The following is a 15170-nucleotide window of genomic DNA, read 5'->3' as shown; positions in this document are numbered from 1 at the left end:
TCAGTTCCAGAGACAAAGTCCAATGTCCGCAATGGGGGGGGAGGTGAATCAGAGAGTACCCTAGCTGAAGAAACAACGAATGCCCAATGTCCACAGCTCCACTGTGGGTTCGACCCTGACCTCGGGCACTGTCTGTCTGTCTGTGTGTGTGGAGTCTTCCTGTGACCACGTGGGTTTCCTCTGGGAGAGGCTTAGAGGGATATGGGCCAAACACGGGCAGGCGGGACTGGTGTAGATGGGGCATGTTGGTCGGCATGGGCGAGATGGGCCGAAGGGCCTGTTTCCTTGCGATATGACTCTCTCTCTGTGGACCTCCTCCCGCTACCTTCAGCCTTTCCCCTTGAAAGCTCTGTTATTGTTTTAGTTTTTCTTAGTTTTCGAGCTGCAGCGCGGAAACAAGCTGATCGGCCCACCGAGCCGGCTCTGACCAGCGATCCCCGCACATTAACACCCCACCCCACACACGCCAGGGGCAATGTTTACATTTATACCAAACCAATTAACCTACAAACCTATATGTCTTTGGAGTGTGGGAGGAAACCATAGATCTCGGAGAAAACCAGCGCAGATTACGGGGACAATGCACAAACTCCGTACAGACAGCACCCTTAGTCAGGTTGGAACCCGGGTCTCTGGTGCTGTAAGGCAGTAGCTCTACCACTACGCCAACGTGCCGCCCAATGTTTGCAGGATGTTCTGGGTTTTTAGATTTTGATTTTTTTTAGAGATACAGTGCGGAAACAGGCCCACCGAGTCCGCGCCGCCCAGCGATCCCCGCACATTAACACTATCCTACACACACTAGGGACAATTTTTAAATATTACCCAGTCAATTAACCTACAGACCTGTACGTCTTTGGAGTGTGGGAGGAAACCGAAGATCTCGGAGAAAACCCACGCAGGTCACGGGGAGAACGTACAAACTCCGTACAGATAGCACCCGTAGTCAGGTTGGAACCCGGGTCTCTGGTGCTGTCAGGCAGTATCTCTACCCCTGCGCCAACGTGCCGCCCAATGTTTGCAGGATGTTCTGGGTTGCTTTAAGACTGTTTTGTCCTCTCTCTCTCTCTCTCTCTCTCTCTGTAGAGTTTATCCCTCTCTATGGGATGTCCAGTTACATCTCCAGGGAAGACCAGTACAGCAAACACGACCGCCTGCACAAGAAGCTGAAGACTGAGAGCCGGCAGAACCGTTTGAACAGCCCGCCCACTGCCATCTACAAGAGCCACATGACTTCCTGCACCACCATCTACAATGGCTACGGCAAGGGGCCTTGCGTGACGGGGGTCGGGGGCGGCGGTGGCAGCGGCTGCCTCAAGAAGCCGGAGAGGAGAGCCAGGAGCAGCCCCAAGATCAATGAGCAGGAGATGCAAGGTGAGGAAGGTCTGGGGTGGTGGGACCTCATTGCCCGAGGAACAGGACCAACAATGTCACCCTCACCCCATCACCAAGACGCCAACTCCCCCCCCCCCCCCCCCCCCACACCCCCCGCAGCACAGCAACACAACGACACTCCAAACACAGTCTCTACTTCAGAGATACAGCGTGGAAACAGGCCCTTCTGCCCCACCAAGTCCCCACTGACCAGCGGTCACCCCGTACACTAGCATGATCCTACAAACTAGGGGCAATTTTCAATTTTACCCAAGGCAATTAACGTACAATCCTGTACATTTTCGGGATGTGGGAGGAAAGCGGAGCATCCGGAGAAAACCCACGCGGTCACAGGGAGAACGTACAAACTCCGTACAGACAGCAGCCCTAGTCAGGATCGAACCCGGGTCTTGGGCTGTGAGGCAGCAACTCTACCGCTGCACCACTGTGCTGCACTGCTCCCTCTCATAGTCTCTCACGCTGTCAGAGCCATAGAGTCATGCAACACAGAAACTGTCTCAACTTGCCCACGCTGACCAAGATGCCCCATCTACTCTAGTCCCACCGGCCTACGTTTGGCCCATATCCCTCTAAACCTTTCCTATCCATGTACCTGTCCATATGTGTTTTAAACGTCGTTATAGTACCTGCTTCAACTACCTCCTCTGGCAGCTTGTTCCATATACCCACCACCCTCTGTGTGAAAAAGTTACCTCTCGGGTTCTTATTAAACCATAAACCGAAGATTCTTTGGTTATATTCTCTCTGGGTTATGCTACTGTGTGGCAGAACATCGGCGAGGCCACATTTGGAGCACTGTGTTCAGTTCTGGTCACCCTACCATAGGAACAATGTCATTAAGCTGTAAAGAGTGTGGCGAAGATTTACGAAGATGTTGCCCAGACTCGAAGGCCTGAACTACAGGGAGAGGTTGGCCAGGCTAGGATTTTATTCCTTGGAGCGCAGGAGGCTGAGGGGTGATCTAATAGAGGTGTGTAAAATCATGAGGGGAATAGATAGAGTGTATGCACAGAGTCGTTTACCCAGAGCAGGGGAACCAAGAACCAAAGGACATAGGTTTAAGGTGAGAGGGGCAAGATTTAAAAGCAATTTAAGAGGCAACATTTTCACTCAGAGGGTGGTGGGTGTATGGAACGAGTTGCCAGAGCAGGTAGTTGAGGCAGGTACTTCAAAAGCATTTAAAAGACACCTGGACAGGTATGTGGATAGGACAGGTTTAGAGGGACATGAGCCAAATGTGGACAAATGGGCCTACGTTCCAGGCACAAGCTCACACCTCCTTTAAACTTTGCCCCTCGCACCTTAAACCTATGCCCTCTACCCTTTGACATTTCTACCCTTGGAAAAAGACTCGGACTATAGGTGACACAGCGGGTAGAGCCGCTGCCTCATCGTGCCAGAGTCCCGGGCTCGATCCTGACCTCGGGTGCTGTCCATGTGGAGTTTGCATGTTCTCCCTGTGACCGTGTAGGTTTTGTCTGGGTGCACTGGTTTCCTCTCACATCCAAAAGACGTGCGGGTTTGTAGATGAATTGGTCTCTGTAAATTGCCACCAGTGTGTGAGGAGTGGATGGGAATGTGGTATAACATAGAACTAGTGTGAATGGGTGATCGATGGTCAGCGTGGACTCGGTGGGCCAAAGGGTCTGTTTTCATGCTGTATCTCTAAGCTAGGCTAAATCTAGTTTAGTTCAGTTATGTTTATTATTGTCACGTACACCAAGGTAGAGTGAAAAGCTTTTTTGTTGCGTGATATCCGGTCAGCGAAAAGGTTCACGGTGTTTAGATACAGGATAAAGGTGCAAGATAAGACATTTAGTGCAAGATAAAGTCCAGTGAAGTTCCGATTAAAGGATAGGTCTCTAATGAGTAGAGATGCACAAGAGCCGGCACAGTGGCGCAGCCGTAGAGCTGTTGCCTCACAGCGCCAGAGACCCTGGATCGATCCTGACTTCTGGTGCTGTCTGCGCGGAGTTTGCACGTTCTCTCTGTGACCGCGTGGGTCTTCTCTGGTTGCTCCAGTTTCCTCCCACATTCCAAAGACGTGCGGGTTTGTAGGTCGATTGGCCGCTGTAAATTGCCCCTAGTGTGTAGGGTAAAACTAGTGTGAACAGGTGATCGCTGGTCGGCGCGGACTCGGTGGGACGAAGGGCCTGTTTCCGCGCCGGGTCTCTAAACTAAACTGTGAGAGACCGCAGATGCTGGAAGCTTGGACCAAAGGCAACATTGGTCTTTCAAAGTCCCCAACTCCCGGCCACCTCTCCTGCCCACAGGCCCCTCCACCACTCCCCCCAGCTCTCGAAGGAATTAGGTTCCCTGGCTGTTTTGAGAGAGAGGGAAAGAGAGAGAGAGAGGTTGCCACAGAGACCGAATTCTTCTGAGCTGAGCAAATCCTATCAGTTAGCAGCCTGACAAAGCACAAGGTGTCTCCTTGTCTGGGGAGCTGAGTGGGTGGAGAGCAGGCCAGCGCTTGCTTCTGGAACCTTCCCTCTCATCTCCACCTCTCCCTCCCACTCCCCTCCCTCCCTCCCTCCAATCTCCACCCTTTTCTCCATCTCCCCTTCAATCCCCACTCCCTTCTCCCACCACCCTCTCTCCCATCTCCACCACTCTCTCCCTTCTCCCTCCAAACTCCTCCCTCCCTCCCTCCCTCCATCTCTGTATACCTCCATCCCTCGCCCTGCAACCCCCTCTCCCTCCACCCGCCACTCCCTCCCTCCCTCCCTCCTTCCCTCCCTCCCTCCCTCCCTCCCTCCCTCCCTCCCTCCCTCCCTCCCTCCCTCCCTCCCTCCCTCCCTCCCTCCCTCCCTCCCTCCCTCCCTCCCTCCCTCCCTCCCTCCCTCCCTCCCTCCCTCCCTCCCTCCCTCCCTCCCTCCCTCCCTCCCTCGCCTTGCAACCCCCTCTCCCTCCACCCACCCCCCACCCCTCCCTCCCTCCTTCCCTCCCTCCCTCCATCTCTGTATACCTCCATCCCTCTCCCTCCACCCTCTCCCTCCACCCCCCCCCCCACTCCCCACCCCAGGTTGGAGTTGCAGGTTGTGGCGTTCCCCGGAAAGATGATCCGGCCTCGCTTGACTTCCCACACTGCCGTGTCCAACACAATATGTTCTGTGTCTCGTTGACACTCCGACCCGGGGAATGTTTACAAGCTTGAGAGAGTTGGCAGAGTTTGTTATGCACCTGCTCTATGTATGTGTGTGTGTGTGTGTGTGTGTGTGTGTGTGTGTGTGTGTGTGTGTGTGTGTGTGTGCCTGTGTGTGTGTGTGTGCCTGTGTGTGTGTGTGTGCCTGTGTGTGTGCCTGTGTGTGTGCCTGTGTGTCTGTGTGAGTATAAGAGTGTGTGTGTATGCGAGTGTGTGAGAGTGTGTGTATGAGAGTGTGTGAGTGTGTCTGTGTGTATGAGTGTGTGGTTAAGTGTGTGTATGAGAGTGTGTGAGTGTGTGTATGAGAGTGTGTGAGTGTGTGTATGAGTGTATATGAGGGTGTGTGTGTATGTGAGTGTGTGTATGAGAGCGTGTGTGTGAGTGTGCAGGAGTGTGTGTATGAGAGTGCGTGTGTGTATGAGAGTGGGCTGTGTGTGCGTGTGTATGAGAATGTGTATGAGAATGTGGAAATGAGTGTGTGTGTGTGTATGAGAGTGTGTATGAGTGTGTACATGAGTGTATATGAGAGTGTGTGTATGTTTGTATGTGTATTAGAGTGTGCATGAGAGTGCGTGTGAGTGTGTGTATGAGAGGATGTGCGTATGAGAGTGTGTGTGTGAGAGAGTGTGTGTGAGAGTATGAGAGTGTGTGTGTGAGAGAGGAGACCGTTCCCTCCGTAACTCCCTGGTCCACTCGTCCCTACCCGCCCAAACCACCCCCTCCCCAGGTACTTTCACTTGCAACCGCAGGAGATGCAAAACCTGTCCCTTTACCCCCCCCCCCCTCTCCCCCCCTCGACTCCATCCAAGGACCCAAACAGTCTTTCCAGGTGAGGCAGAGGTTCACTTGCACCTCCTCCAACCTCATCTACTGTATCCGCTGCTCCAGGTGTCAACTTCTCTACATCGGCGAGGCCAAACGCAGGCTCGGCGATCGTTTCGCTCAACACCTTCGCTCAGTCCGCCTGAACCAACCTGATCTCCCGGTGGCTCAGCACTTCAACTCCCCCTCCCACTCCCAGTCTGACCTTTCTGTCCTGGGCCTCCTCCACTGTCATAGTGAGACCCAGCACAAATTGGAGGAACAGCATCTCATATTTCGCTTGGGCAGTTTACACCCCAGCGGAATGAACATTGACTTCTCTAACTTCAGATTGTTCCTCTGCCCCTCCCTTTCCCCTCCCCCTTCCCAGTTCTCCCACTGTCTTCCTGTCTCCAACTACATCCTATCTTTGTCCCGGCCCCTCTCCTGACATCAGTCTGAAGAAGGGTCTCGACCTGAAACGTCACCCATTCCTTCCCTCCTGAGATGCTGCCTGACCCGCTGAGTTACTCCAGCATTTTGTGTCTACCTTGTGTGAGAGAGAGTGTGTGTGTGTGTGTGTGTGTGTGTGAGTATGACAGTGTGTGAGTGTGTGTGCATGAGAGTGTGAGTGTGTGTGTATGAGAGTGTGTGAGTGTGTGTGTATGAGAGTGTGTGAGTGTGTGTGTATGAGAGTGTGTGTGTGTGTGTGTGTATGAGAGTGTGTGAGTGTGTGTGTATGAGAGTGTGTGAGTGTGTGTGTATGAGAGTGTGAGTGTGTGTGTATGAGAGTGTGTGTGTGTGTGTGTGTATGAGAGTGTGAGTGTGTGTGTATGAGAGTGTGTGAGTGTGTGTGTATGAGAGTGTGTGTGTGTGTGTGTGTATGAGAGTGTGTGAGTGTGTGTATGAGAGTGTGAGTGTGTGTGTATGAGAGTGTGAGTGTGTGTGTATGAGAGTGTGAGTGTGTGTGTATGAGAGTGTGAGTGTGTGTGTATGAGAGTGTGTGTGTGTGTGTGTGTGTATGAGAGTGTGAGTGTGTGTGTATGAGAGTGTGAGTGTGTGTGTATGAGAGTGTGAGTGTGTGTGTATGAGAGTGTGAGTGTGTGTGTATGAGAGTGTGTGTGTGTGTGTATGAGAGTGTGTGTGTGTGTGTGTATGAGAGTGTGAGTGTGTGTGTATGAGAGTGTGTGAGTGTGTGTGTATGAGTGTGTGAGTGTGTGTGTATGAGAGTGTGAGTGTGTGTGTATGAGAGTGTGTGAGTGTGTGTGTATGAGAGTGTGTGTGAGTGTGTGTGTATGAGAGTGTGAGTGTGTGTGTATGAGAGTGTGAGTGTGTGTGTATGAGAGTGTGAGTGTGTGTGTATGAGAGTGTGAGTGTGTGTGTATGAGAGTGTGTGTGTGTGTGTGTGTGTGTATGAGAGTGTGAGTGTGTGTGTATGAGAGTGTGAGTGTGTGTGTATGAGAGTGTGAGTGTGTGTGTATGAGAGTGTGAGTGTGTGTGTATGAGAGTGTGTGAGAGTGTGTATGAGAGTGTGTGTGTGTGTGTGTGTATGAGAGTGTGTGTGTGTGTGTGTATGAGAGTGTGAGTGTGTGTGTATGAGAGTGTGAGTGTGTGTGTGTGTGTGTGTATGAGAGTGTGTGAGTGTGTGTGTATGAGAGTGTGTGTGTGTGTGTATGAGAGTGTGTGAGTGTGTGTGTATGAGTGTGTGTGAGTGTGTGTGTATGAGTGTGTGAGTGTGTGTGTATGAGAGTGTGTGTGAGTGTGTGTGTATGAGAGTGTGTGAGTGTGTGTGTATGAGTGTGTGTGAGTGTGTGTGTGAGTGTGTGAGTGTGTGTGTATGAGAGTGTGTGTGTGTGTGTGTGTGTGTGTGTGAGTGTGTGTGTATGAGTGTGTGTGTATGAGTGTGTGTGAGTGTGTGTGTGAGTGTGTGAGTGTGTGTGTATGAGTGTGTGTGAGTGTGTGTGTATGAGTGTGTGAGTGTGTGTGTGTGAGAGTGTGTGAGTGCATGTCAGTGAATCCATTTACTGCCCTTGTCTTCTTTTGTCAGAAGTCCTGGATTTTGAATGTGTTTCCAGCCTTTGTCCACCCAATGAAACCCCTCTCACCTGTATCCACCTATCACTTGCAGAAACAAGGAACTGCAGATGCTGGTTTATAACAAAGATAGACAAAGAGTGCTGGAGTAACTCAGCGTGTCAGACAGCACCTCTGGAGAACACGGATAGGTGGGTGAGGGGTAGATGGTGGGGAAGGAAGCAGCGAGAGAGACGGGGGCAGGACAAAGCCTGGCGGGCAATAGGTGGATACAGACGGTTGGACAAAGGTCAGAGATGCCAAGATAGGAGGTGTGGGGAAAAGGGATACACTCACCTGTATCTACCTAGTACCTGCCATACTTTGTTTCGACCCTCATCTCTCCCAGCTTTCTTTCTCCAACCCTAAAATTAGTCTGAAGAAGGGCCCCGTCACAAAATGTCACCTGTCCATCTTCTCCAGAGATGCCTCGAAGGAACTGCAGATGCTGGTTTATAACGAAGAAAGACACAAAGTGCTGGAGTAACCCAGCGGGTCGGGCAGCATCTCTCTGGAGATCAAGGATGGGTGGCGTTTCGGGCCGGGAGCCTTCTCCAGACTGGCAGGAGAGGGGTAGGAATCACGGAGGGTGAGCGGGTGAGGGAGGGTCTCACAGGGCTCCCGTCGGAGGGAGGAGGAGAGCCTCTTCAAAGTGGGCCGACATTCAGGAGGTTTCGCAGCGGAGCCGATACTGACGCATGGGGAGGGAACTGCAGATGCAGATTTATACTGAAGACAGACACAAAAGTGCTGGAGCGACTCGCCAGGTCAGGCAGCATCTCTGGAGACGCCGACTGACCGGCTGAGTCACTCCAGCACTTTGTACTTTGCTCAGGATGCCAGCATCTGCTAGTGTCCCTGGGAGTTGAACTCCTGACCACGGGCTGCAGAACAAGGAAACTGAGCAAGTTAATCATGGCTTGCATTGCATGCACACTATAATTCGCTTTAAACGTTTTATAATAGTGGTTTTATTTAAAGGAGTAAATACCATGTTCTGGGCATTGTGTCTGTGGCTAGAACACTGATCCATGACAAGCCGTGGAACCCACTAGGGCCTTTAAACTCTCCGTGACACTGGGTGAGGCTGGACGGAAGAATACAGGTCCCTTACAGTCCATGGGAGGTGGAGCGGAGATCACATAGAGTCAGAGAGTCATACAGCATGGAAACAGGCCCTATGGCCCAACTCGCCCACAACGACCAATATGGACGGAATACTTTATTTTCACATGTTCCAAGGATTCCCCATCTACACTCGTCCCACCTGCCTGCGTTTAGCCCAAATCCCACCAAACCGATTTATCCATGTCCCTGTCCAAATGTTTCTTAAACATTGCGATTGTACCTGCCTCAACTACCTCCTCTGGCAACTCATTACATACACCCATTGCTTTTTATGTAAAACACTTACCCCTCAGGTTCCCATTGGATCTTTCCCCCCCTCACCTTAAACCTATGGTTCTCTATTTCCCTACTCTTGGCAAAGACTCTGTGCAATTACCCGATCTATTCCTCATGATTTTATACTCCTCTATAAGATCATCCCTCATCTTCCTGCACTCCAAGGAATAAAGTCCTAGCCTGCTCAACCTCTGCCTGTCGCTCAGGCCCTCGGGTCCTGGCCATAGCCTCATGAATCTTCTTTGCACTCTTTCTAGCTTGACAACATCTTTCCTCTAACATGGTGGCCATAACTGAAGATAATACTCTAAATGCGGCCTCACCACATTTCTCCGTACCCATAGAAAGCCCGCCCCGGTCACAGGGAGAATGTACCAACCCTGTACAGACAGTACCGGAGGTCAGGATCGAACCTAGGTCTCTGGTGTTGTCAGGCAGCGACTCTACCCGCTGTGCCACCATGCCGTCTCTTGTGTATTTCTGCTCATTGGAGACCCCCTAAACTAACTTCTGCAAGTTCAGTAAATCCGTTGATTTATGTTTGCGACCAAATGGCTGGATATTTGCGGATGAGGCTGGAATGGGGAGTGGGAGTCCACATGTTGGCACCACCCCATCAGTGCAAACAGAAGGGCCCCATGAGGGGGAAGAGAGATGACCTCTCCTACTCTGTTATTGCTGGCTGGCCTAGTGCGATATAACGTGGCATCTCTCTCTCTCTCTCTCTCTCTCTCTCTCTCTCTCGCTCTCTCGGCTCTTGGCTCCATCTAGTGGCCACCGACGACTTACAACCCAGCGGTATGAATATTGGTTTCTCTAATGTCAAGTAGCCCCCGCGTCCCCTCTCTCTCCGTCCCTCCCCCACCCTAGTCGTCCTGCTAGTTTCACTGTCTTCCTGCTTGGTCTCACTACCTGCATCCCCTCGTTATCTCCTTTCCCGCAGCCAACAATGGACCATTGTGGGCTCCACGTTTCCTTGATCATCAGTGCCGACTCCGATTTGTCCTTTCCAAACCTTTCATTCGCTTGTTCCTTTGTACCTTTTCATACCTCTAGTTTCCCCCTCCCCAGCATTTTGTGTCTTTCTCGGATTTTAACCCGTCTTATTCTGAAATTTGATTTCCAGATTATGACTCGGAAACAAAGCGAGTTCAAGACATTCTTTCAGCGATGGGCAAGCCACAGGTATGTATGGAATGCTTGCCTTCTTACAGAGCCTGGCCCATCCTCCTCTGGGCAAGTGGGAGAGGAGTGGTTTCGGGACATAGGGGAAGTGCTCTACCTAATGTCCACCGGCTCAGAGCACAGAGAGCGATCATAATGCAGGGGGGCGGGGGGCGGGGGGCGGGGGGGCTTTAGAGGAGATGCCCGGGGCAGGTATTTTTTTGCACAGGGTGTGTGGTGGGTGCCTGGAACGGGTGGTGGCGAGGGCAGATACAAAAGTGGTGTCCAAGAGGCTTTTAGATAGGCACATGGATTATGCAGGGATATGGATCACCTGCAGGCAGATGGCATCGTGTTCACCACAATCATTGTGGGCCCAAGGCCGTTCCTGTGCTGTGCTGTTTGTGTAGACACAAAGTGCTGGAGTAACTCAGCAGCATCTCTGGAAAGAAGGAATAGGCGACATTTCGGGTCGAGACCCTTCTTCAGAGGCAGGTGCGATAGTGGAGTCTGAAGAAGGGTCTCGACCCGAAACATCAGCTGTTCCTTACCTCCAGGGATGCTGCCTGACCCGCTGAGTTACTCCGGCATTTTATGTCTATCTTCAGTGTAAACCAGGATCTGCAGGTCCCGCTTGCACACTGTACTGTTCTATGTTCTATCTTTATGAGAGAGGGAAATAGGGGAGGCAATCAAGATCAGTGCGAGGACAGATGGGGTGTGTTGAGGAGATAATCCAGCAGGGACGGGATGGGCTGAAGGGCCAGGTTCTGAGATCAGTGTTTGAGTGCTATGATTGCCTTTGTCCCTCTTGATGCCTCAAGACTTCTTTATAAGTTCACGTCATTGAAGCAAATCAGGCCATTCGGCCCATCGAGTCAATGATTCAATCATGTTGATCTATCTCTCCTTCTCAACCCCATTTTCCTGCCATCTCCATAACCTTTGACGCCCTTACTAATCAAGAACCTGTCAATCTCTACTTTAAAAATATCCAAATAGTTGGCCTCCACAGCCATCTGTGGCAATGAATACCACAGATTCGCCACCCTCAGACTAAAGAAATTCCCCCCGGTCTCCTGTCTAAAGGTACGTCCTTTTATTCTGAGGCTGTGCCCTCTGGTCCTAGACTCTCCCACCAGTGGAAAAGTCCTCTGCACATCCGCTCTATCCAGGGCTTTCACTGTTCAGTAAGTTTCAATGACGTCCCCCCCCTCTTTCTCCCAAACACCAGCGAATACAGGCCCAGAGCCTTCAAACGCCAATCATACATTAACCCATATGCTCATTACACGGTAACCCATATGCACATCATATGTTAACACATATGCTCGTCATATGTTAACACATATGCTCGTCATATGTTAACACATATGCTCGTCATATGTTAACACATATGCTCGTCATATGTTAACACTTATGCTCGTCATATGTTAACTTCTTCTGCTGAGTGATCTTCCCAATCTCTCCTTGGCTGCCCCCATTCCTTATCCATGCGCCATTTGCCAGCAACATCAGGTGAAAGCATTCCCCACCCCCTAGTGGGGGTGTAGCTGAACAACATCCAGTGTCGGCTGAACAGAAAACTTCCTCCAGTTAAATATTGGAAAGAATGAAGCTGCATAAAATAATGAGGGGAATACACAGTCTAAAGAACGGTCCTGGCCCGAAAAGACACCCATCCATGTTTACCAGGGATGCTTAGTTTTGTTTGGTTTATTATTGTCACTTGTACAGTGAAGGGCCTTTTTGTTGCATGCTGTCCAGTCACTGGAAAGGCTGCACATGACTGCAATCAAGGCACCAACTGTGAACAGATACAGGGTAAAAGGAATAACGTTTAGTGCAAGTTAATGTCCAGTAAAGTCCGATTAAAGATTGTCCGAGAGTCTCCAATGTTTTAGATGGGAGATCAGGGTGGCTCACGAGTTGGTGATAGGATGGTTCAGTTGCCTGATAACAGTTGGGAAGAAACAGCCCCTGAATCTAGAGGTATGCGTTTTCACCTCTTAGAGTCTTACAGTCATAGAGTTATAGAGCCTTACAGCGGGGAAACAGGCCATTCGGCCCAATTTGTCCCATCTGCACTATTCCCACCTGCCTGCACTTGGCCCATCGACCTGACTGCTATACCTGTCCTATCCATGTACCTGTCAAAATGTTTCTTATACATTACGCTAGTACCTGCCTCATCTACCCACCTCGTCAGGTTGTTCCAGACACCTACCACCCTTTGTATGAAAAAGTTATCCCTCGGGTTCCTATTAAATCTTTGCCCCCTCACCTTAAACCTATGTCCTCTGGTTCTCAGTTCCCCAACTCTGGGCAAGAGACTCTGTGCGTCTTCCCGATCTGCTCCATGCTGTATAAGTCCAGATCGTAATGTCTACTCTGTGGCCACCATTCCCATCAGGAGGGGCTTGATGAGAATGCGTGTGGAGAGAATAGAGGCATGCAGCGTGGAAACGGGCCCCTCGGCCCAACTCCTCTGCTGGAGGTTGAGGAGATCTCTCGTGGGTGGTGGATCTGCTGGTGTCCGTGGGCCACCTGATGGACAAGCAAGAACTACAGCGCAGCAGTCCGCAAGGACCAACACAAAGTGCTGGAGTGGGTCAGGCAGCATCTCTGGAGAACATGGATAGGTGATGTTTTTGGTCAAGTCTTATTTGGCCTCTAAACTTTCCTATTCATGAAGCTGTCCATCTATCCTACTTTCACTTCCTCAAACATCCTGCTGTGAGGGGCCTTCCAAGGTCCATCTACACCTTGCCAAAGCTTCCCCCTTACCTTGACTATTAGTCACATCCCCAAAGTGCTCCAGAACATTCAATATTTTTCCATTCCTAACTCCACATTGACTCTGCTCAATCCCACAATTCCATTTCCCACCCAATTCCCACAATCTCTCAACACCTGTCGCCATAACTCCTTCCTCGACTCTGTCCATGGACCCCGACAGTCCTTTCAGGTTCGGCAGAGGTTCACTTGCACCTCCTACAACCTCATCTACTGTTTCCGTTGTTCAAGATGTGGACTCTTGTACATCGGCGAGACCAGACTGAAACCGGGTGATCGTTTCGCAGAACACCTTTGCTCAGCTCACGTGAACCAACCTGATCTCCCGGTTGCTGGACACTTTAATTCTCCGTCCCATTCTTACACAGACCTTTCTATCCTCGGTCTCCTCCATTGTCAGAATGACGCTAAACGCAAATTGGAGGAACAGCATCTCATATTTCGTTTGGGCAGCTTACAGCCCAGTGGTATGAGTATCGATTTCTCTCACTTCAGGTAGCCCCGGCAATCCCTCTCTCTCTCTATCCCTCCCCCACCCAAGACACACGAGCTTGTCACTTTCACCCTACCAACAGCTTACAATGGCCTGTTTCCTTTACCATCGTTATTTTTTGCATATCTTTCATTCATTGTTCTTTATCTCTCCACATCACCGACTATATCTATCGTTTCCCCTTATCCCTAATCAGTCTGAAGAAGGGTCTCGACCCAAAACGTCACCCATTCCTTCTCTCCAGAGATGCTGCCTGTCCCGCTGCGTTACTCCAGCTTTTTGTGTCTACCCACAATGGCTGGAGTAGCTCAGCGGTTCATGCAGCATCTCTGGAGAACATGGATAGGTGACGTCTTGGGTTTGGAACCTTCTTCAGACCCAACCAGAAACATCAATGAGGGAAAGTAGAGATATGGAAGGGCAAGACGTGAAAATGACAGATCAAAGCAGATGTTGCTCAAGGAAATGTGGAATGGTTCATTATTCTCCGAATGTGCTGCCTGACCCGCTGAGTTACTCGAGCATTTTGTGTTGGTTTTGGGGGACCTTGTGCTGCACTGCAGTTCTTGCTTGTCCACCAGGTGGCCACAGAAACCAGGAAATTCCCCCACCCTGTACAGATCTCAACCTCCTGGCCACTAAACACACCCGCTTGTGATTTAAACCACTGTGGAGTGGTTCCTATAATCTAGGGGCCCTTGGGAAGGAGTCAGAGAGAGAGGTATATGGATGTGGGCGCTGTTAGTGTTGGATGTGAACATAGTACGGGCGGCACAGTGGCGCAGCGGTAGAGTTGCTGCCTCACAGCGTCAGAGACCTAGGTTCACTCCTGCAAACCTGCGCGTCTTTGGAGAGTGGGAGGAAACGTGTAGACTCTGTACAGACAGCATCCGTCGTCAGGATGGATCCTGGGTCTCTGGCGCTGTGAGGCAACAGCTCTACTGCTGCCGCTCTTATTAATTCTACCTGCTTCTATCAAAGTCTCCGCAATGTTCCTGAAAAAGCAGGCCGGGATCACCGCTGCACAGTACACTCGGGGTTTAGCCTTGGGTCGGAGGAGCTTCCAACAACCTTTTCCCCCCATCCACTAAAGGCTGCATTGGTTGAGTTAAATGCCCCTGTGGTATCTGCCTCCACCACCAGCACCACCAGCACCCCTGGCAACATGTTGGCAGAGTGAGAGACAGGGCAGAAACCTGAGGCATTCCACATCTGTGGGGGACTCATTCCAGGAGGGTGGGGTGAGACTGGGGAACTCAGTTCCAGAGGGAGGAGATTGAGGGTAACGTTGTCAGAGGGAGAGGAGAGAGGGAGGGGACAGAGATGCAGCGTGGCAACAGGCCCTTCGGCCCACTGAGTCCGCACCAACCAACAATCACTCTGTACACTAGCACTATACTGCAGGCATGGGACAATACACACAAGCCAATTAATCTACAAACCCATCCATCTTTGGGACGAGGGAGGAAACCGGAGCAACCGGAGGAAGTCCAAGCGGCCACGGGGAGAATGTACTAACTCCATACAGACAGCTCCTGTAGTCAGGATTGAACCCAGCTCCCTGGCAGCAACTCTACGCTGCTTCACCATGCTGCTTCAGGCCCAGTGTCAGACAGAAATGCCAGCAGGGAGCTGAGGGCCGAATGGACAGTGTGTGCGTGCGTGTTTGTGTGTGTGTGTGTGTGTGTGTGTGTGTTTGTGTGTGTGTGTATGCGTGCGTGTGTGTGTGCGTGCATATGTGTGTGCATGTTTGTGTGTGCGCATGTTTGTGTGTGTGTATGCGTGCATGTGTGTGCGTGCACGTGTATGCGTGTGCATGTATATGTTTGTGTATGTGTGTGTATGCGTGCATGTGTGCGTATGCGTGTAAGTGTATGCGTGTGTGTGCGTGCATGTGTGTAT

General features: G+C 51.1%; 1 protein-coding gene across 1 annotated transcript in view; it reads left to right on the top strand.

Moving 5' to 3' along the window:
* The first annotated feature begins 1090 nt into the window (after positions 1-1090).
* The window catches only part of fndc3ba (fibronectin type III domain containing 3Ba), a 65530-nt gene continuing 51450 nt past the window's right edge, over positions 1091-15170 (top strand). Inside the window, exons 1-2 of the mRNA XM_078410555.1 lie at positions 1091-1374; positions 9942-10000. Coding sequence (XP_078266681.1) covers positions 1107-1374; positions 9942-10000 — 327 coding nt within the window. The 5' untranslated portion in view covers positions 1091-1106. The remainder of the gene's footprint in view (positions 1375-9941; positions 10001-15170) is intronic.

Source organism: Rhinoraja longicauda, chromosome 13 (assembly GCF_053455715.1).
Source record: "Rhinoraja longicauda isolate Sanriku21f chromosome 13, sRhiLon1.1, whole genome shotgun sequence".
Lineage (NCBI taxonomy): Eukaryota > Metazoa > Chordata > Chondrichthyes > Rajiformes > Arhynchobatidae > Rhinoraja > Rhinoraja longicauda.
Note: the sequence above shows the minus strand (reverse complement) of the source record. Positions and strands in the feature narration are given on the sequence as shown.